General features: G+C 41.5%; 1 protein-coding gene across 2 annotated transcripts in view; it reads left to right on the top strand.

Moving 5' to 3' along the window:
- The window catches only part of LOC119145084 (neural-cadherin-like), a 59,409-nt gene extending 36,911 nt beyond the window's left edge, over nt 1-22,498 (top strand). The window contains exons 17-33 of one of the 2 annotated variants that reach the window (XM_037381179.1): nt 682-965; nt 1,950-3,567; nt 5,452-5,545; nt 6,279-6,463; nt 7,067-7,299; nt 8,316-8,593; nt 10,198-10,412; nt 10,708-10,835; nt 11,663-11,790; nt 11,933-12,056; nt 12,140-12,320; nt 15,270-15,436; nt 16,109-16,373; nt 17,147-17,327; nt 18,690-18,943; nt 19,868-20,022; nt 20,445-22,498. In XM_037381179.1, coding sequence (XP_037237076.1) covers nt 682-965; nt 1,950-3,567; nt 5,452-5,545; nt 6,279-6,463; nt 7,067-7,299; nt 8,316-8,593; nt 10,198-10,412; nt 10,708-10,835; nt 11,663-11,790; nt 11,933-12,056; nt 12,140-12,320; nt 15,270-15,436; nt 16,109-16,373; nt 17,147-17,327; nt 18,690-18,943; nt 19,868-20,022; nt 20,445-20,846 — 4,892 coding nt within the window. In that variant the 3' untranslated portion in view covers nt 20,847-22,498. Of the gene's footprint in view, nt 1-681; nt 966-1,949; nt 3,568-5,451; nt 5,546-6,278; nt 6,464-7,066; nt 7,300-8,315; nt 8,594-10,197; nt 10,413-10,707; nt 10,836-11,662; nt 11,791-11,932; nt 12,057-12,139; nt 12,321-15,269; nt 15,437-16,108; nt 16,374-17,146; nt 17,328-18,689; nt 18,944-19,578; nt 19,637-19,867; nt 20,023-20,444 lie in introns of those variants that run through there. The other variant, XM_037381180.1, reaches the window with a different exon arrangement.
- Nucleotides 22,499-23,262: the final 764 nt, after the last annotated feature.

Genomic DNA, 23,262 nt, shown 5'->3' with positions numbered 1-23,262 from the left:
GCTACTTAAAATGCTGAATTTTCTTTCTACTCCTAGCGGTTCACCTATTTAATTTGGGGAATTACTTTCTATCCTGAAATGGAATGTCATGTATTTTTCTCCTTTTCAAATAAGTAAACATGAAACACCAAACACTCTTTTGGTTTTTTGTTCCTAAACATTTTGCAGCAATCAAACAACTGCTGTTGAACAGGTGGAATGTTCTTCTGAGATGTATTCTTGCTCACAGAGGACATTTGTTATATTTTAGCACCATCCAGTGGTATATATAAAAAAAAGGTTAAGGAATATTGGCATTTGAAATGGGAGACTTGGGAAACATTGAGCAAAAATAGCTTCTAGTATTTTAATAGCATGTTACTTTTTTGTTATTGGCAAATGAATGTACAGTAAATTAGAGGCACACAACTCCTTCATTATCAATAAACAGGTGCTTGTCCGTGACTGCAGATTGTATTTGTAAATATATGTAAATGCAGACCTAACCCCCAATCTACCATACACAAACCCTTCAAATTACATAGATGGGTCTTTCTGTTTGTGCCTATGCCTATGTTTTATCTCCCACACACACTGTAACAGTCTGGGTAAATAAGGCTTCTCTTGGGTACGTCAGCTGTGTACAGCTGGATGGAGCATTCACAGAGTGAACAGGCAGTGGTTGTTTGCTTTCTCTTGTAGGTGCAAATGCCAGACTAAGGTATCAGATCACATCAGGAAATGTGAAAGGAGTTTTTGACGTGGAACCTGAGGTTGGAACTGTCTTTATTGCTCAGCCTCTGGATTATGAACAAGAACAACGTTACGAGCTCCGGCTTGTAGCTTCTGATGGAAAATGGGAAAACCACACTCTTGTCATCATCAATGTTGTCAATAAGAATGATGAAGCACCAGTCTTCACTCAGAATGAATACCAGGGCAGTGTCTTGGAGGAGCTCACAGATCTGCCTGTACTTGTTCTAAAGGTAAAGCAGTTTGCACAAAGCAGAGCAAAACCTGGCTTTTTGTTCAGCTGAATCCCATCCATTCACACAAATTTAAAAAGTTAATTTCTTTATTGTGGGTGAGCCTTGGTATTCAGATGTAACTAGTAACTTTCTGTAAAGAAGAGAATAAAGAAAGCCTGGCTGAATTTGCATGGTGGACTTGCTCCCCTGACCAGCATAAATAATGGTTGGAATCAACAATCTTAAGGGTCTTTTCCGAATGATTCTGTTTGTAAATGTTAAAAAATGTGATGGCTTTCCTTCACAAAGCAGAGTTAGCATATTTTGAGTAACTGTATAAGCATAGCGTGGTTGGCAGGTGTACTTCGTGCATTTAGGTCACAGACTCTTTGGCTACATTTATACTACCCAATAAACATTACCAGGGATTGTTATTTGACTCTGGAACTCAATCATCTTCATTGTTTTGTTGGTACAGCAGTACCTGGCATGAGGACTGCTCAGCTGGCCCAACTAGTGGTCTCCCAAGCGATCCCTGGATGCAAATCAGGAGCTGGGAGTTCTCTCTGGCCTGTGCTGATAATCAGCTTGGCTGTATGGCCACCTGTGTTCGCAGCCTTCCATTCACCTAGAGAGCAACAGCCCCCATGTGCTTTTGTATTCCAGCTCCAAAGAGTTTCACAAGAAACTTTTGCTCAGCACATCTGTTACTGCTTGCTCTTGGTTCCTCCTGCAGTTATTTCCTCTTCCCAAAATAAGTATATTTTGGAAATATACTTTGGGAAGTAGAATGTATTAGTCTGTCTAAATGTGATCTTTCCCTAGGCCATGCATGATGTTTATATTGAAAGAGTACCTGACCTGAATAGCTGAAACCAGTAGATGTTTGCTGTTAAAATGCATGCTATTTATTTAGCCTGTGCAATACCAACTGCCATCAACAGAACAGTGATTTCCCCTTTTCTTTTTACATAAACACTTACCTGCTGTGGCTTGTTCCAGGTTTCTGCAACAGACCCTGACCAAGCAGCTGATCAAAATGCCATTAACTATTCCCTGCATGGGCAGGGGGCCGGCAGCGAATTCAGCATCAATGAGAACACAGGTGAGATCAGCGCAAATAGAAGATTGGACCGTGAGAAGCGATCAATGTGGCGCTTTCTTGTTCTTGCAACAGATGAGAGTGGAGAGGGACTGACTGGCTTTGCAGATGTAATCATAGAAGTGAGGGATGTGAACGATAATGCACCCCTTTTCCTCTGTGTGTTGGATGGCTGTTTCATGGGCCATGTCCCTGAGGATTCTCCAGCAGACACTCCTGTCATGGAAATGACAGCAGTGGACCTCGATGACCCAAAGGCTGGTGTGAATGCCGTGCTAACGTACAGCATCATTCAGAATGTCCAAAATGAAATTAATCTGGATTTGTTCTCAATTGATTCAGTTAGTGGCACCATCTATACAGTGCTTGGGTCCCTTGATCGGGAGAAGGAAGACAAGTACCTAGTAGTGGTTGAGGCCAGAGATGGAGGAGGGCTCACTGGGACAGGCACCGCCACTATTTTGGTGACCGATGTAAATGATCATGCTCCAGTCTTCCTGCAAAGGATCTACACGGCATTTGTCTCTGAGAATGCAAGTATTAACACTGAGGTGGCAGTGGTGTCTGCTGTGGACAGAGATGAGGGAGAAAATGCCATGGTGACGTTCAGCATCCTTGATGGGGACAACGACCGCAAGTTCTCTATAGAGACAGATGAAGTTAACAACTGTGGGTTTATCAGGCTGCGAAAGCGGATTGACTTTGAGAAGCCTCATGAGAGGGTGTTCAATTTGACTGTGAAAGCAGAGGACACAGATTTCTTCAGCGTTGCTCACTGCGTGATCTATGTGGAGGACTCCAATGACCATGCTCCTGTCTTCTACCCCCAGTTCTATGAAGTGGCTGCACTGGGGGAAGATGCACCAGTTGGCACCAAAGTTGTTCAGGTTTCTGCTGTTGACTTGGATTCTGGCCTGAACGGAAGGTTCTCATTTCACCTACTAAACAAGTCTGACCCAGGTGGCCAGTTCTCTGTGGCTAATGATGGGTGGGTGACGGTTGCAGGAGTGCTGGATCATGAGACAGTGACACAGTACCAACTCATTGTCATTGCCACCGATATGGGGCAGCCTCCTCTGACGGGCAGTGCCACTGTTTCAGTGACTCTGCAGGACATAAATGACAATGGGCCAGAGTTTGAGGCTCATTATAACCCAGTGGTCTGGGAAAACACAGCTTCTCCACAGGCTGTCCAAATGAATGAGACCTCTACGTTGCTGTATGCTAAGGACCGAGACACTGCTGCTAATGGTGCACCTTTCTCCTTTCATCTTCTCAGTGATTTCCACAGTCTGTCTAACTTCAACTTGCAGGACTTCCACAACGGAAGTGCCTTGCTCACTGCGCTGCGTACCTTTGACAGGGAAGTGCACAAGGTGTTCTACCTGCCCATCCTGATCACGGACAGCGGGATCCCACCTATGAGCTCCACCAACACACTGACTGTCAATATCGGGGACCAAAATGACCACCCGCATTCTGCTGGCTACATGGAATGTCTCATTTACAGCTATGATGGTAAATCACTCCTTCTTGCTTGCTTCCAAATGTGACAGTAAGGTCAAAGGAGGTCTCTGTCCTCTTCCATGTAAACTAAGATCTTAGTAGAGGTGCTACTGAAATTTACTTAAGCCCCACCAGAGAGCAGTAGGTGTGTGGGGCACAGGACTCTGGGCCACTCGGTTTGTGGAAGAAACTGAGCCTTGAAGAAAAAGCGTAGCTGGCTGCTGTTCTGTGCGTGTTTCTATCAAACTTGAATAATGGTCTCTTGTTTTCAGAAACAGTTTTCCAGTAGCATTAACGTTTCAGGGGGAAAAAATTAACAGAATTCATAACATTGCTGAGAAGTGACGAGTCTGAATTCTGAGGACCTTCTTCCTCCTCCTTAAACCTTTTTCCTCCTCCAGACTGAATTCAGTTTTAGTGAATACACTTAAGTTGAACTCATGGTAAACTGCCCGAGACATTCATATGAACCTTCAGCTAACAAATAATGTCATGGGGGAATTTTCTGTGAACTTTGGTTGCAGGCAGTACAAGAGAAGCCACCTTTCCCTTCCTGCTTTGGCAATTAGCTAGCAGTTCTCTGGTGATCCAGTGTCCCCACATAATAAGCCCAACAGCAAAATAAACCACACAGGTAAAAAGATTTTGGGATGCTTGCACCCAGGTAGGCTCAGGTCATTTCTTCTACTCTGCTGTGTATCCTGTGGTTCGACAGCACATTAAATAGATTGTCTATCATGGATGCAATAGAAACTGCTTCTGTGTAGATGCTGTTGACGTTTATTTGTGCTGAAATGTTGTTCTGCCCGTTGAGTGCTCACTCTCAAGTTCAGCTTTTTGTAATGTTGAAACCAAGTCTGGTTGCTATTTGCTGAGAAACTCTGCTTATAGCCTAAGTACCAGATCTTTTCTTTAAGCCTGAATTCCCTTTTAGTTGCCTCTTTAAAGGTTAAACTCATCTGTACTGTTAATTTCTGGGAGGAAATATTCAAGTCTTCGTATCTTCAGTTATTTAAAATGTTAAGGAGTCAGAATCGGAAAGCTACTATCACAGTCGTTTGTACATTCATATAAGATGGAAGTCAAACACCAGGGCATCCTGTATACTGTCTCCTGCAAAATATCCAATGAAAGTTGCCACAGTTGCCAGAGAGGTACAGTTTTCTCTTCTTTTTGCATGTAGTCCCTCAGTTGTCAGGGTTTGTGCTGTTCCCTTTCACAAGGTGAAGTCCCACATTTTTTCCTCTTCTTTGTTTCTTTGCTCAGTAGATCTATGAATCCAGATAACTGTGGACTTTTCCTTCAGAAATAGCTTTTGTAAAAAAAAAAATACTAATTTGTGAGCATTGCTGAGAGGATGCAAAACCAGCAGAACACATGCTTCTTTCCATCTGACCCCAAATTTTCACCACCTACTCAAAATAAGCCTAGTTCCTCTATTTTGGACATCCTCTCTATCTTGCTGTAATTATCTCCAAATTGCTATTATTTTTTGCCCTTTATAACCCAGTCAGCATTTTGGTTGTTTGTCCTGCCAAACCCCAATCCCTGTCTAAACCACTCTGTAAGCTTGTTGGATACTGCAGCCAAAATAGTGAAAATGAAGGTCTGAATATCTTTTACATCTTTCCTCAGAGGTGGCTTTTCTTTTTTCCTTCCCATTGCTTTTCATTGCAGCCACCTGTTGAATTGTATCTATGTAGCCATCCAGCAAACACCCAATAAGCAGAACACCACACAGTATTTGCAAACTGGTGCCCATCTTCTCTAGGGAGCTATCACAACTGTTTTGTAGAGGTTTTAGACTTAAGACAAACCAGTAAAACTTGAATGGCCAACCTGTTTGTGCATGTGTGAGAGGTCTGACTGTGCCACTTCTGTGCTATCCTGTTGTAGGTATCCTCCCCACGACTGTATTGGGCCAGGTCCTTGCCCCTGATGATGATGATTGGGATCGCAAAATCTACCAATTTGAAGGGAAAACGTCAAGGTATTTGGAGGGAAAAATGGAAGTTGGGTGAAATGTATGGTAAACTTGCCCACACACAAGACCATAAAAAGTATTTAAACTGCCTTTTTTTGAGAACAAGCGAGCAAAAGCATTCTGCTAGATGCTTGTGCATAGCTCTCCAAAAGCCCTTCTGAGTGTGAGGCTGCATTAAATAATGCTGCATGCCAAACCAGTCTGCTTCCCATTGCCTGATGGGCTAGAACACCATTATAAAGTCCTGTTCACAGTTGTACCCATAGTCAGCATCAGTGAGCCACTACAGAAAAAGTACTCACTAACTTCCATCCTTCATCCAAGCTCCTGGAGAGCTGGTGTTTCCATGTCACCACTTGTTGTAAGACCTTATTTGTATTGGATGTATTCACATCAAAGTGTCTGGATTGTGGCTGGTGTTGAGATGTACATGTGCCATTCAGAGGTTTTGACAGAGGTGTCACTCTCAATGTATGGCTATAGTAGCCTGAGTCTTCCTACACAGTTGATAAGGCATAAAAGCAGGAAGAAACCTTCTAATGGCGAGGAGTCGTTATGAGCCAAGAGAAGGCAATGTAACAAAGTTCTGTTCTGCTGTGTCCCTTCATGAAGGAACACATCTGCTTTCTTTGCTAGCTTTCCCAAAATAAAGTGGGTCAGAAAAACTAGCAGTGATGGTAATTACTAATTAGCTTTTGAACTTCTCATAGCTTGTTCCTTGGCTTAACTCTTATTACAGGTACTTTATCCTTAACGATAACTCAGGTTTGCTGACTATTAAAGAAGGAACTCCACCAGGAACTTACAACATAAGAGTTAGAGTCATTGATGGAGTCTGGCCAGATGTTGTCTCAACTGTAAAGGTTATAGTGAAGGAAATCAGAGATGATGCCCTCCATAATGCTGGTTCTATGCGAATAACAGGTAAACAATGTGATGAAGTACTTTAGGATCATAATACTGAAATCTACCTTTTTAATGTTACTGCTGTGTTACTTAGAATTCTAATGCTCTTAGACATGGGATGAGAGTTAATAGTTTTTTAGATAAGGGTTTGAAAATGCACCTTTGTATGGTCCTTTGACACTGCATGTGAAGAAGCATCTCTGGAGAAAAAAGACAGCAAGAAATGCTCATTTGATGCAGAAGACAAAGGTGAAAGATTTCTACACCAGATTTTTAATGAAACATACATTTCAGAAAAAAACCTTCATTTGAACAAGTGTCTGCCTGAAATTCACCAAATCATTTCAGTCTTTGTGGAAAAAGTAAAATCTTCTTAAACAAGTTTCTGATTTAAAAGAATAATAATAAAAAACAAATTAGTAAGAGTCAAAAAGCTTCAGAACACAAACTGTAAGCAGAAGCCAGCATGGAACATTTCAGAGCCTAAAATGTAAAATATTCCTGAATTTATAATTGACTCTATTTTCTGCAACCTTAATATTTATTCTGTGGTGCTCCTCTCTTCTACTGCTACAACATTTGCAAGATATGTGTTTGTCAGGTTTTTAACTTCCATTACAGATATCACTCCTGAGGAGTTCATATCCCAAACCCCTGAAAAAGAGAGTAAATACTACCAGATGAAGAAGCTGATTTCAGAAATTGTATCAGTCCAACTGGAAAACGTTCACATTTTCAGTGTATTAAATAGCCCAAATCAAACCCGAGGGGTTGATATTTGGTTTGCAGTTTATGGTCCACCTTACTATAAAGCAGAAAAACTTAACGGCAATGTAGCAGCCTCCAGAGCATGGGTAAGTATATCCATACTACACATGAAACCACAGCATCTTCTTATTGTGTCTATTCAGATAATATCCATTACCTAGTGAATGCACATACTTAGAATGACCGAGGGAGTAATGTGTGAGAAAAATGAAAAGGTTTAATCAGTAAAGTCAAACAGACCTTTCGCACATATTAGAAATTTCAAATGTGAATGTTTGAAAAGCCAGCCTATAAATATATATTAAGCAACCCAAATACAATGAGCTTTTAGGAATGTGAACATGTTTTCCCTGTTGAAAAGACTAAAAATCTGTATAAACGATGTGTTTGGCTGTTGCCTTTCTAGATGGTATCTTAATGTGTCAATTTTTAGTCCTCTACACAGAAATGTTCTGTAGCCGAAACTCACATACCACTCAGAAGTTCCAACTTTCTGAATTAAGAGGGCAAAGCAGTAAAATAACCACTCCCCAGTGGAAAACCAGGTTGGAAATGTGCATTGACAATTTAGTAACATTCCTGCCCCTCTTGCAAAAGAAGTATTGATAAGAGTTAAATGTCTGGGTCTGTTGGAAATGTGTCTGTTGGTACACAGAGGCTGAAATAAGGGTTAGGTTTAGAATCCGTGCCACAGTAGCAACCCACTCTCACCAGAAAAAGTATTGCTTCATTACCCCATGCCTGTCCACCCTTCCCAATATTCTTAAGACAGAGGTCCAAATTTAAAAACACAACTCAGGTGCTATGTAAATAATCCATCAGAACCATCAGTGATTAAAATTTATCCACTCAGCTTATGATGAAGATGATGCTATTTTTTGTCTTCCCAGTGCTTATCCATGCTATAATTGACTTAAACCAAGACTTTGGCCTTAACAGATGCCAGGCTGAACTGCCTTTGGCTGGGTAGGGTAGATGTTGGAAGGAAGTGGCACAGCAGCCAGTTTTGGAAATAAATAAGACTTGGGCTCTTCATTGCTGTCACTTGGGACTTTCCTTTCTGTTGACAAGTCAAATGAATGCCGCTAATTGTTCTCCACAGCTGGAAAACATCTTGAATATCAATATCACTCAGATTGGCATTGATGAATGTCTGACTGCAAACTGCACTCATAGCAGTGGATGCATCAGCAAGCATGAACAGAGCCATGTGCCAACAATAACCACAGCTGGAAATGTTTCACTGCTGTCTGTGACAGTCCTGAGTCATGCCCTGTGTGGCTGTGCAGCTCGGGAGAGCCCTCATCTCTCCTGCTCCTCATACCAGACAAATGCTTGTCTCAACGGTGGCACGTGCGTGGATACTGATTTGGGCTACAGGTTGGTAAAGACTCATCTGGTCTGCAAACAAAACACTTCTCGTTCAGTCTGTGAGGAGGGTGACGGGAAGCTTGAGGGGGCATCATTGCATGTCTTCTCACTGTGGCGGATCTGAGGTTTGTTATACTTCGTGCACATGTCTTGCAAACAAACCTCTATTTTCAGGTTGGTACTTAGATTTGACATAGTCTCCAGGAAAACCTTGGGAAGTTTGCAAGCTGCACCGGTTCCGTTAATGCTACCCCGCAAAATGCTCTTATTTTGTGCAGCCTACCTTAACGTTTTTTAATCACATCACTTAATAACCTCTTCCCCACGTTTCTTGCTTCATTTTTTCCCCAAAACAACAAGTCATAAATAAAATAGCATAAAGATGAAAAAAATGATGGGACTATACTAGCTGAGAATGAGCTTGGTCCCCCTCCAGAAGGCAAGCCTTAAGCATGTTTGCTTAAAAATGGTCATCCCAACATAGGAAAGTAGAAACAACTGGCCAGCCTCTCCTGAGCACCCTTGATAGGGGTGACAGGACTCATACTGAAGCTGCAGAAGCCCTGGTCGTGGTAAAGATATGAGTCTGACATTGTTGCTCATGTGTAAGCAACCAGGGAAATTTTTCTGCCCAGAAACACTTGGTAGGCTCTGATACCTATCATTTGCTCAACTCTGACGGTTTTTTGCTTCTGCTCCATATTCAGTAGTTTTGTGAGTGATCTTTTTCTGCATCTGACCGCTGTCGTTCTGCTCTCAGTAGGGACTAGCAATCTATGGAAAGCAGAAACCAAGAAGTAGGAACCCAGCTGGTCCCCCTCCCTGTCCTCCTTGCCCCTTTGGTTTCCCCCTTACAGTTTTTGTTATTGTCATGCTGTGATTACTCTCCTACAGAATACCCAGAGTATTAAGGAAAGAACCCCAAGCATTTATTTTTCATAGTGCAAAGGAAATAAACCAGCAAGTAGCTTGCCAGAAGATGTCAAGATCTACGACTGTCACATCTCTTCTTACCTTTTCTGGGTGATATTACCTTCCTGGGGAGATTCTGATTAGACACAAGAGGATCATTTTTCACCATGAGAACAGCCAGCCATTGGAATAATCTCCCCAGGGAAGTGGTAGATTCCCCAACATCAGACACTTTTGAGATTCAGCTGGGCAGGGTGCTGGGCCATTTTGTCTAGACAGTGCTTTTGCCAGGAAAGGTTGGACAGGTGATCCCTGAGGTACCTTCCAACCTGGTATTCTATGATTCTGTGGTTCCTTTGCTTTCCCTATCAACATTATAAAATCTTTAAACAAGCTTTTAAGTAAGGCTAGTGAAAAGAAGGTTTCTTCTTTTTTTTTTTTTTCTGAAGAGATTAGAGGTTTTCATGTGCTTTGTATATTAAAACAGCTCTGTCATTTATTCACAGAATAAAAGCTAAATTGTGTTTCTACAAACAAGTCAATAGGGAACATTTTTTGATGGGAGTTTTGCTAGGGCTTAACCTGTGCTATGGCCTAGGCAACATGAGCTCCTGTGTTTAAAGCGGGAGAGCCCTGCTGTGGGAAGAGCCCTTCATGACTTCTGCTTGGATGGTGAATTTTTGCTTTTATTTATTTAATAGATGCAAATGTTCTGCAAATTTCCATGGACCAGACTGCCAGCAGACAAAACACAGCTTCAGAGGCCACGGTTATGCCTGGTTCCCTCCTCTTAAGCCTTGCTTTGAGAGCCACATCTCCTTAGAGTTTATCACTGAAGTCACCGATGGCCTTCTGCTGTACCATGGACCAGTGGCGCGAGGGCAGCCTGGAGAACGGGAAGATTTCCTTGCTTTAGGTTAGCACCTTAAAAAGTATTTGTTCTTTGTGTTTGTGCAAAGGTGAGATTCTACTTACAGGTGATAGGGTTTTTCTTAATAAAAAGTTCAGAAAGTTACTTTTGGAGAATAAGGAGAATGCAGAAAAATTGGCCACCATGCCTAGTTTGTATCCTGTGTCACTGTGTTAGAAGCTGGATTTCTTTAAGTGTCTGAAGAACTCCTCCAACTAAAATCTAACCGCAACAGTTGTTTCAACTGAGTTTGAGTGGGAGCATGGTTAGTGCATATCCAATAAGTGTCTTTCCTTTGCAGAGCTCTCCAGTGGTGTCCCGTCGCTGACCGTGAGCCACAGCTCTGGTGAGCTTTTCCTGCAGCTGTCACGAAAAGTTAATGTTGCAGATCGCCGCTGGCACAATATTAAAATTATAAATGATGGAAAGGCAAGTGTAAATATGGACTATCCTGTGGAAGCACTAATTCATGTACTTAGTTATTCCTTCCAAATCTTTCCTCCCTTCTGTAAAGTTCTTTTATCAATTAGTCTTTCATCACCTGCAACAGCAGGGACTGAAGTTTGTCAGCCCATATCTCCTCTTGAAGCAGTGAAGCAGAACAAGGCCTGGAGAAGTCAGATCCAATTTTGAAACTGGGCCGGCTATTTACTTTGTTTAATGATCCTGTCTATTGCTTAGACTACAGAGCTGTGATAATCCAAGGGCTAAATGATTCCTGGACTGATGGAGTGAAATATCCTTAATTTCTCTGGGTGGAAAACCCTGCTGCACCAAATGACTTTAGACTTGCAGCGCAAAGGAGATAGATAGGCTTTTGTGTATGGGGAACATCTTGCTGATATAACACTGGTGAAGGCATCTGCTGGACTCCCCCTTCTTCTCCCACATAAGACAAGCTGTGGGGCATGTCAGGATCTGGGATGGGGAGCCTAGCAGACCGTTCACTCTGCTAGATTGTCTCTCTGAGTTCTGATTTGGCAGAAAACTCCCAAGAAAATCCCATCTTCCCTCTACCATGTTAGTGACTTGGCATGGCCATAGTAGACTCAGATCTTTCTTAACGTATCTGAGTTATACACCATGTGCAATAAATTTCCAGATTAGTATGTGGAAGTGTTTTATTATTTTAATAAAGTCTTCTGCACTGTACTTGCTAGTTACTATTCCACTTTCTGCTAAATGAAAGTAAATGTGTAATTAAAATATATGCACATCTCTGAATGCAATTGTTTTAAATAATGCTTTTTTTCTAGAAAGTGAAGCTGATTCTTGACCACTGTGTAAATATCTCGGTTAGAGATAATGACAGTGTCATTAAGAAGATGTCCCAAATGGATCTGTCTGCATGTGAAGCCTCTGGAGAGACTGTGGAATCTCAAAGGTAAAAAAACCCCAACAACAAGAACCGGAAACATAATTACTTAAAAGAGCTAAAGGGGAGGGGAAGGGGAAGAATCAGCCACGTTGCTGTGTTTTGCATGCCACTAATTCTTCTTTCCCTCCCTTCCCTTCATCATGGGTAGGCTCTTCAGTGGCCATCAGCCCCTGCAGCTGGGTGGTGTTAAGAAGACTTTGCCTTACCACAGTTCACGAAGGCATTTCAGAGGGTTTGTTGGCTGCATTCGCAATGTCATTGTCGATAGTAAGGTAGGGCTACTAAGGCCAGTCTTGGGTTTACCGCTGTTAACTGTAGACATCTGATGTGATGCTTCCTCTTTGTCCTTTCCCAGGTCTATGATTTAGAGCACCCTGCAGAGTCCTTGAACAGCGCTCCTGGCTGTGTCCTTACAGATGAAATGTGTCAGAGTGGTGGGATGGCCTCCTGTGGCACCCACGGCAAGTGTGTTGGTGGTTGGGATTTCTTCCGCTGTGACTGTTTCCCAGGATATGCTGGACCAGCATGCAAAAAAGGTACTGCAAGTTCTAGGGAAAAAATTATGGTGAGGTTGTGCAGGAACAGCATCAAACATACTGCTCTAAATTTGCCACGATTTGGAACCGAGTAGTGTAATAAGACCATGCTGTACTCTGGGAATGATTTAGATCTGCAGCAATGTAAAGATCCTTCTAACTGTGGTTGAGTAAAGTAGTGTCACAGATGAGGGTCTTGTTGAGACCTGCTTTACTTTGCAGGAGAGGCAAGTGGTCAGATGGATTGTTTCGTCCTTTTCATCACAGCACCTTCTCTCTCAGTGCTGATAGATGAAACATTCTGCCTTGTGCCTTCTTCCTCTGATCATACTGTTCACAAAATGTAGTTTAATGAACATGGTGCTATTTGTCACCTTGCAGTGGTTATAAGCGTGATGAGGTTGCCAGCTTGGTAAGTTCTCTTTGTGAAACCTGGGGGCATAACCCTCAAGTTATCCGCAGGCCGAATTTTCCATCTATAAAATAGGGATAATTGCATTTGTGTCTGTCACTGGAATGAACGGAAAGTTGTGCAATGCCCCTAGACCACAGCAGTGGGTGCACCTGGGGACATAATACCAGGAGGGCTCCAGCAAATGTGTTATCTTGTACAAAATCAGCACAAAAGCTGTATCAGAGAACAAAAGCATGCAAGGATGGATAATGAAAACCTCAGAGACATTGTAAGAAAGTGCAAAATTTTAGCACAATTCAAAACTTTAGGAAATAAATTATTTAACTCCTAGTAGCCCCACAGCCATGTTTGGTACAGGGGACACACACCTGAAGTTGGCTCTGTCCTCCCTATCTTAATACCCTCATCAGCCATTGCTCTGAAGCAGAAATCAGAAGTGAGTTTCAGGGGTTTATTGGGACTTGACTTGCCTGTATCTGCCTTCTCCCTCTAGGTACAAGGTAGAAATGGTGGGGTTGATAATAACAGTCTATAATGAGAACCAGTGCCCCGTAAGTCTGGGGGCTTTGTGTAGTGTCGGAAGAGAATTAGCCCCCTCCATCCTGTAGTCTGAATGAGCTACAGGTGAGGGTGAGCAGCAGTGAGCAGCTGAAAAGAAGCACATCCAAGCTAGCATTGAAGCAATGTGTAGTGATCAATAGACAGGACTGGTGGTGTATTGCACATATACTTTCAGCTCAATGTGCGTACTTTTCCTTCTTGCATATGGAACAATAATATCCTATGCAGGCAGCCAGACCCTCTCTTCCTTTCTCCATCTGCCACACCAGACTTAAAAGTTATGACAGTAAATTACCCAGTGGAAGCTCTGTCTGTCCAGCGGGGTGAGGACTGGAATCGTAATTGGAATGCTCTAGGCCTGGAGCCTTCACTGTTTAAAGTGTTTATAATGACCATGGAAATGGTTAATAAAGTTCAGTCATTTGTATTAACGTTTTGCAGACAGGTGATACTGGTTTATAAACATCCACCTAGATTTAAACCTTACTCTGTTCTGCATTATCTTGGGATGCTGGTTCACAAGCCCAACTGCTGTATTGGCTCCTACCCCTCACCACTGCGGGACAAACCAAGTGCTCAGAAAGTAATTACTCCAAATCCATGTCGTATCCTGAGGTAATAGGAAAACTTTTTTCGAGATATATATATTTATATATTTAAATATATTTTTAAAAATAGGAAAAAAGAATCCGGCTTCTTCCAATACATTGGGCTGCAAAATGCTGATGTTCAACTGGTGCTTTCTGAATGGCTGACCCTTGCTCACAGCAAGGAGCAGACAGCTGGGGACAGCAGTCAATGTAATGTCCCAGGAAAATCCATGCCTGTTCATCAGCTAGAGCTTGTAGCTGCAGACAGTGAACAAGAGAGAACAGTGGGTTGGGAAGAATAGTATGAGGGGAATAAGTTAGAGGAGAGACGAGAACATGCCTCAAGACAGAAAAGAGAGGAGAAACGGTGAGAGGAAAAGAGAGTGCAGAAATGAAGTCTCTTGATCATTTGATATTTCATGTCCTGGGAACCAGACTAAATGCCCCAGGATGAGCTGGGAACTCTGGATTTCTACTTGCCTGACACTGACCTCAGATTAGCTGTTGGTGACTCAGTGTTCTTTCTGCCTAGTGAATAAATTGGACTATGTCTTTATTTGGTAAGAAGTTTCTTTTTTCTTAGTTTCTTTTTTCAACTAAGCTGTGCCCAGAACAAGCAGACATAGGATTGCTGTCAGGTAGCAAGACTGAAATGGGTGCCTGCTGTGTAAGCGCACCAGGGTCTAGGTGGTTTAGTGGGTTTTGATTTGCACAAAAGTGTGCAGTGCAACTTCATCAAACTTTCTGCCGGATCACTCTCAGATGGATTCCCCAGGATGATGGGGAATGAATAAATTTCAGTGCATTTTCCCTAGCTACAGTAATAAACACTGACTTAATCTCTGTTTGTAATTTAAAAAAAAAAAAACAACCAAGATGACTTTTGACTCTGTACCTGCTCTGAGACTTTTTCTTGTGCCAACTGAAATGGGAAGTGCATACTTTCTAACAGTGAGGGTTATTAACCACAGGACTAAACTACTGAAAGAAACATTAGATTATCTCTCATTATTATTTTTTTTCCTTCAGATCAATACCAACTAATTTACTGGAAGACATGCTTCAGATCTCAAAAAAAAATTAAAATATTATTGGGCTCAGTGTAGGAGTGATTGGTAGAACATGTAGCTTGTGACAGGCAGAATGTTAAGAGACAGTATCTAATTGTTCCTTTCCTGCCCAAATTCTGTATCCTTGATTTGTTCTTTTTCTCTTAATTCCCTTCACAGTGGGGGGTGCTTTCCATGATGCTTCATTACATTGCCAAAGTTTCTTAAGAACTAAAACTAAGCATTCAGAACTGGTTAATTATCAAGCAGTAGAGAACTGAGGGAGCAGTAGTTTCTGAGATTTTCACTTTGGTTTTGTGTGTGTTGTGCTTAGTTCTTCCAGAATGGGCTTTCGGAAGGGACAGTTGGATCCATTATGAGCCAAGAAGCATCCTCAGCTCTCACAGCACTCAGATTCAGCTGATGGTGCGCACCCGTATCTCGCACAGCACCCTTCTCAGCTTGGCCTCAGCAGATGGGAATGGATACATCCGCCTGGAGGTAAGCAGTCCAAAAGCCATTCTGTTTCACCGCTCTTAAATTGTCATGGAGTACCCTAGTAAGAGAAAAAGGTGTAGTTTACAATTAAGGATACCTATTCTGTAATGTAATAAAGAGCAAGAATTTTCCGTATGAGGGTAACTACTCTCATTTTTGTTGTCTTTCTCAGTATTACCCTTTCATAGCATAGATTCTAGTTGTTTCATTGCCTGCAAAATGTACAGGCAGTGCATGTGGTACACATGCATGAAGAAGATTGTTTTGTCCTGTTTGCCTTTTCCCTTTGCTTCTATATGTCTCTGGCTATAAAACTTGTCTCTACATTTTTGGTGCTGCTGGAAAAAAATATCTCTGGGTTATATTAGCTATACAGAGGCTAATTATTCCAATTGCAACCGGAGGGTCAGCTGGGAGGACCTAGAGGTAGACATCAGTGGGGAGAAGACTGATAAAAATGTTTATGTGAGTTAGAAGAATGGCTTGTGAAGAAGAAATTTGATAATTCCTGGACCTGCAGTTTTATTGTGGTAATTTTTATCTAGGAATAAAGCACTTAAAAACAAGACTGCCATTTTCATTTTAAAAACTCGGGTCCATTTCTTGAGGCAGGACTGTGTAATAACATTTAGAAGTGCATGTCTTTTATTAAAGGTCTTTATCATCTTCCTCTAGGTGGTTGAGGGTTTCTTTAGTGTTAGCTTCAGTTTGGGAGACAAAGATCACTCTCTGAGAATGAGGACATTACGTATAAACAATGGCCAGTGGGTTCTTCTGGCCATGGAGCGCTACAACAATGAATTTACCCTGCGCGTTAACAGTGGTGGAGGTGATCAAGAAGTGACCTCTGTCTTGGGTACAAATAGATGGTTTGAAATGGATTGGACAAGCATCGTGCTAGGAAACCGCCTTCCCAATCATTCAGAGAGTGACTTCCAAGGTATGTGATATGATGGGCTCCTAAAAGTGGCATCTTTGACTGTACTGGAGAGTCTAAAACGCAGGTAAGAATTCCCATGGAGACTACTATGCCCATGAAATCACACCTCCTCTACTAGAGAATTCAAAGCCAATGTTCAACTCTGTTTGCCATTGTATCTGGTCCTGCTGAAGATGTGAGATTTCCTGTAGATACTAAAAAATAGCCCTTCTGATTGTATTTCCCATGCCAAAGACCCCAAGCAGGGAACTCATGCTGCAGTCTTCACTCCCTTTGTGCCTTGGAAGGGTTTAAGGAACAGACACAACACCCCGTGGTAGGAGGAAGAGGATCTGCAAAGCAATTCATGGTGTCTGTCTCCATTTCCTGGGGTGGGGTGCTGGGACTTCGAGATTGTGGCTCAACTAGAAGACAGCTTTTTCGATTCTGTTGCTTCTCATTCAGCCCCACTTTAAAGACTGAAATTTAAATCGAGATTAATTTAGTGGTGCTGTTCTGGTTCATAGCAGTTCTGTTAAATCATTGCATTGCTATAGCCAAGCTGTCCTGGAAAAGTACCATCAGTCTGTAGATCAGCCAGAGCACGTAGTCACATGTCCTGTAGCTCTTCTTATAAAATAAAACTTATAAGCAGTATAAGGATCTTTTTTAAAAATGTTTTAAGTTTTCTACAGTGCTCTAAGATCTCCTGCATATGTGTTGGGGGTGAGGCTTAAGGTGGGGAAGTTGCTAACTCAATGTATTTCTCTGTATACTCCCCTACTTTGATGCAGGTTGTATGCGTGATGTTCAGCTGAATGGTCAGCCACTTCTCATGGAGGGCAAAAGCACAGAGTTCGGCTTAATTCTGAGGCGGCAAGGTGTCACGATGGGATGCCATTCCAGTGCCTGCAGCAGCCAGCCCTGTTACAGCCCTTTCCTTTGCGTAGACCTGTGGAGAAAATATGAATGCCGGTACATTAAGCTTTGGTTTTCATCCAGGGGTGGCTGGGAAGCTCGCTCTTTCCACTTCAGTTCAGGCAACTTGCTTCTAACAGTGAAACTCCCTCCTGATCTGGCCAGAGAGGAGCATCCCAAGGAGAAATCCTTCTCTCCATCCCATCTCCCATTAGGGACCAAACTTGCCTTTTCCTGCAAGTCTAATATGGAACCTATTCACCACTTTTTCCACGGTGAGATCACAGGCCAGTGAGGAAGTGAAATGCCCTTTGATAAAAGGTGGATTGCAAAAGCTTTGGTCTCTCCTTCTCCGTGTGAAAATATATATATTCTTATATAGTGGGTGTATATGTATGTGTATAAAATATATATTGCATATACAGTATATATTTACATATATTTTCTGTAAAGAAGTTCAAATTAATCATGCTTTGTATGAAACAATGACACCTTCAAAATTAGACTGTCACAAAACTGGATTCTAAAATTGGCTGCCCAGGGTCAGAACCAAAGCCCACCAGGTGGCATGCTACACAGTTAGTTCCTTGGAGAAGATCCACTCTTTAAAGAAAATGTTCAAAATAAATAATAAAATATGCAAATTAAAACACAGGCATTTCTGTTATTAAAACCATACATACATACCTGAAGGAGTGGGAGAAGGATCCACTTGAATTCCTTCAATTCAGCCAAAATTTGGCACTTCTGAGGCCCGGTGATTCATTGCTGAAGGAGGCTGTGAGATGGTCTTAAGAGCACCTTGAGACGCTCCTTTCTTCAGTCATCTAGTGAAAGAACAATATGAAGGCTCGTCCATTTATTCGCTAGTATTTCTTCTTTGGATTGCAGGAAGCAGGTCTGTGCCCTCACAGTATTCCTCCATGGCCTCTCCAATTGCATAGCAGAAGTAATCACTTTCTCTGCAGTCCTGAAGGACAAGATTGGTCATTCTGAGGCGGTCAACGACATCTCTCCCAAAGGTCCAAATGAACATTACAAAGCATATACTATGCTAGCTAGCCTTTTTCCCATTGATCTCAGCTATTCATTTCTTTCTAGGGGTTTTGAACATGTCTGTAGAAAAAGGGTTAATCTGTTCAGAAGCCAATGCATCCATTTTTTAAGGAAGGAGTTGAAGGTCTTCTGCCTATCTTCTGAAGAGGGAAAGCAGAATATATGTTAATGTTTTCATAAGCCTACTAGCTCACTCTGTTAGACTTTACATGTATTTCATACTCTCAATGTGGATTTGTGGTTTGCTTGAAAAGATGTTAATTGTTAGCTTTGAAGAGAAGAAAAGCAACAAACTGCACAAAACAACATACAACTCCAGGTGCTTTGCTTGCCTAAAAGATACCTTCTGCTTTTGATGTTCAGGTGCCCAGCTGGGAAAGTAGAAGTGACTGACAACCTTACAGGGCTCAGACACTGCACCTCATCACCTTGTGGACACTGGACCTGTAGGAATGGGGGTACCTGTGTAGCTCAATCCCAAGACAAGACTATCTGCCAATGCCCCGAAGGTTATAAGGGAAGATGGTGTGAAATTAGCCAGGTGAAGGCTGGAAGACCCATTGGACTCAGCTCTGGCTCTATTCTAGCAATCAGCATGTGCCTCCTTGTCTTCCTAGGTAGGAAAGCAAGTACCTTTTTTCTTTCTTTTTAATCTTGTACCTTGCTCCATTGAATCTAATCTGCTTTACCCTTGGATGTTGTGATCAGTGTTTCACTTTTTCTGGAGATCACCCACTGGGAGTTCATCTGAGGGTGCTAAAAAACAAGCGTTAGCACATTGTTCTAGTTTACTTACTTTGAAACCAGTTCAAGCAAATTTAGGACTTCTCCTTTTAGAATCACTTATTTTCAGTCCTTCTTAAGTGAGAGCTTTCCATCTGTGTGTGCAAATCTGTGTGCAGCTGCATTCCTCTCAAACTCCCACCTGCCCTGAGCCCTTACATTTGTTATAGGTAGGACCTACAGCTAGTACCTGCTGTTCACATATTAGGAAGGAAGAGAGAGATCTTCCCCTAGAAAGTTTACAGTCTTAACAGGGGAGCCTCATTAAGAGTGTGAAACAGAAAGAGATGTTCACAGTGTGTCCAGTTCAAGATGCACTTTGGCTGAAAAGTTAATAACATCATAAAAGTATTTTCATGTTGATAAACTGCATACACATGTCAGAATAGTAAAGACTCCATGACTATATTACACTTGTAACCTTCATTAAAACAGTGTTTTACTTACTTTGGGTATCTTATTTACTCAGGATTGGTGAAAGGCCAGAGATTGGCCAAAATGCCTTCTATTTAAATGGATTCCTTTAGGTAAGTAAAATACCCTTTTAATGAAGTTTATGATGTAATATACATAGATGATTCTTTACATTCCTGAATATAAGTTGTTTATGTATTAAAAATTATGCATTTCTTACCTGGGAATTTGATTGTCAAATTAAGAGTTAATTTAATATCTCAGGAGTCATATATCTACTTATTTATCATGCATCATACGTTGTCATATGTCACATAACAAATATGTGTCTTTATGTCTTCTAGCACTCTTGGTCTCCTACACAGTGTGGAGTCAGTGGGGAAGTTCAGGGTTTCGGAAAGGAGGAATTTACCACATTCCTGAAGAGCGTGAAAGCTGGGAGGATGTTAGAGAAAATGTCTTCAATTATAATGAAGAAGGAGGTGGAGAACGTGACCAGGTATGATTGCAGCTTCAGTCCAGTCCTCCTCTTGCAAATCCAACCTCTCCTCACCTTCCTTTCCCAGACCTTTTATTGAACATACTGTCCTTATCGAATTGGCTTTTTATTTTTTATTTGTCTTTAACCTGAAGTACTCTTGAGTGGGAGGCTTCTATTTCAACCCGGTCTGTACCTTTCACAATGCTGGTCATCTGTGGCCACCTTGGAGGGGGCTGCTTTGAACACAGCAGTCTTCCTTTAGCTGAAGACTATCATTACAATCTGAACATAGCTCTCTGAACTAGGGCCTCTCTTTTCTTCAGCTTGTAGAAAACTTAAGAGCAACCACTTCTGTGTTGCGTTGAGGTTTAAAACATTTTTTGGAACCTGTTTCCTTTTGTGTTGTTTCTCTCTGATATTTGCATTCTTTTTTCTTCCAGAATGCTTATGATATAGGTGAACTGAAGAAACCTCTCCACACCACTCCCCACTGCTCCTTGAGGGTGGCTGCTCCACACTCCAGGAGACCCACTGGCCCAAAAAAGGACTCACTCCCACAACATGCACATCAAAACCAATCGGCATCAGCTGTTGCCAGCATCCCAGATTTCAAGGAATATGTTTCTCAACTCATCTGGGATGCAGACAATGATCTACAGAGTCTTCCAGCTGACACTATTCATTTGTACTGCTTAGAAGGGCAATGCTCTCTAGCGGGGAGCCTTAGTTCCTTAGACTCCATTAGTGGTGATGAAGATCTAAATTACGATTGCCTCCAAGAGTGGGGGTCAAAGTTTGACAAGCTTAAAGAACTCTATACAGTCTCAAATGAACATTTGTAACTGGAGTTAAAGGAACTTGACACATTGCCATGACATATGGACACTGCTTTTAATAATGCCATTTTTTATATATAACGTACATCAAGTAACTTACTTGATGCAAGTTTTTAGTTACAGTAGTATGATATACGCGCTTTTCCCAGGAGTGATAATCTGAATGGTGTTTTTATATGCACTGTACAAACAGTTTTGAATCATAGAATTGCAAAGACTTTGAAAGCATGGATATTCTTGAAAAGTTTGGAACGTAGGCTTTGTGTAGAATAGCATTATAATATCCCTTTTTATTTGTGCAGACCATGGTGACTTAGTAGAATTATCCTGGATGCAAGAACTTGAATTATTTTCTCCCTAGTATTAATATGAATCCAAACAGGTTGGTAACAATACGTAGGGCATTTTTTTTAAATTGCATTAATTTTAGACTGTGAAATAATTATTACAAATATTAAATATAAAACATTTTATATATCTGGTTTTCTTGTCAGCTTTTTTTGTCCCACTAAACTGTAATCTCCCTTGACATCACACACACACCACCTCACTCATTATTACAGGCTGCTGAGACTTACTCTGTCAGACCCTTTTTCTAATTACCCATAAAGAGTGGCAAGATCCTAGCTGTGAATAGCATTTTGCCGGTCTGCCAATTTTACACTCTTAAAAGCGGGTTTAAGACCCAGAAAATGTTTCTATTTGGTAAGCTTTTATTTCCAACTTTGCTTTTCACGTGGAGCCCTTCTTCAAAGTCTGCAGCAGGAAAACAGAACAGCTGAAGTGTCAAAGTTAATAGGTGCTTACAGAGTGCTTGAAAGCTCTGAAACGCTAAGGTTTTTGAAATTGTTGTCTACTCAGTGTTTTTTTAATTACCAGTATAACATGATATTCAATGTTTGTTTTTCACTGAAGTCTTGACACTTCCTTTTATTTATAAATACTGTTTTAAAATTAGATATTTCATAACTATTCATAATTTTACTTGGCATAAAAAATGTAAATGTAAATTAGTTTTGTACCTAGAAGGAAGATTTTGATACTATTAGAACAAGTATAATTTACACTGAAAATTGATTGAACAAAGCCACTGTGTGAACTGAATAAAACAATCTGCATTAATTCTGTAAAATTATACATAAAATCGTACTAAAATAGCAATATTTATTAGAAAGATTTGGAGCAAAGAGTCAGTATGAGCCACTCCTTCATGCCAAAGTCTCACATGGCTGGACATTGATTGTTCTTACAAAGTCATAAAAAATAAATACTGTATTAACGTATAGCCTCATCTTACTTAATGTAAATGTTTCCTCCTTTCTAAAGATGTATGGTATAGTAAGAAACTACAAAATCTCTTACATCTGGTCATATTACATACGTTGTTGGAGCGGATGAAAACTGCTGAGCCCCAGAACTTCGGTAAGGTGACTGTTCCGAGTCTTGAACTCATAGAACATTTTCATGAAGTGCGTATATGTTTTTATTGCTCTTTATTAAGTTGTCTCTTCTGAAGTTGGTATCAGGTAAAGCTTAGCATAATTATTGGTAAACTGCCTCTTCCAAAAGAGACCAGGCTAACAATAATTTCCCAAAGGATTATTTTGTAATTTATATTCTGAAACTGAACGTTTTACATATGGATGCATTAAACAATAACTCAGGAAAGCTGAAGCAGTAGTTAATTTTTTGCCTTCAAAAAACTGAAGACAGAAAGTAACACAGTAACAAATTGCATTGTAGTCAGGACATGTAATGTCCTTACGGAAGACAAGAAAGAGGAAAGCTCTTCTGTCTCCTTGGGTCACTTATGGCAAAATGCAGGACGTTCATGGCTGGCGGGTCACTGTCCAGCTGCATAGTTAGGTGGCCTAAGGCTGAGAAAGGGCCGTACTGGGCACCAGTTTGATGCAGTATCTCCTGTTCTGCTTGCTGCAGAAGTTGTGGCTGTTGAGTAGGTAAGTAGCAGTCCTGCAGGAAAGGAAGAACAGCCTAGCTGCTTACAGCAGTGACTGGGGCAAAAGAGATTTGCATTGTGTATCTACATAGAAAACTTGCCATGCAACCTTTGTGAGCCCTTTTCTTGGGAAAATATTTGAAAATCATTCAGCTAAATGACTTAAAAGCTTCTGCTAGTCATCCTGCTTCTCTGCCAGACACTGACATCCTAGGAACAGGGATATACGGAAAGCTTGAGAGCCAGCGCCTGGCTAGGGGCAGGTTTAAGTGGCACGGGCGGATGTGGACTGCCTAAGTGCCGACATCTTAATAGCAGTGGAAGGTGCTGCTGAAGGGAAGTAGCTGCTTCTGCCACTTGGTTTGCATCTGCCCTTCTTCATGGACGGAGGTCTCAGCTCCTCCGCCTTTTCATAAGGCGTGAAAGTGTGCACCAGCCGGAGGCCGCCAGCCATTTTGCCCTGGG

Source organism: Falco rusticolus, chromosome 3 (assembly GCF_015220075.1).
Source record: "Falco rusticolus isolate bFalRus1 chromosome 3, bFalRus1.pri, whole genome shotgun sequence".
NCBI lineage: Eukaryota > Metazoa > Chordata > Aves > Falconiformes > Falconidae > Falco > Falco rusticolus.
Note: the sequence above shows the minus strand (reverse complement) of the source record. Positions and strands in the feature narration are given on the sequence as shown.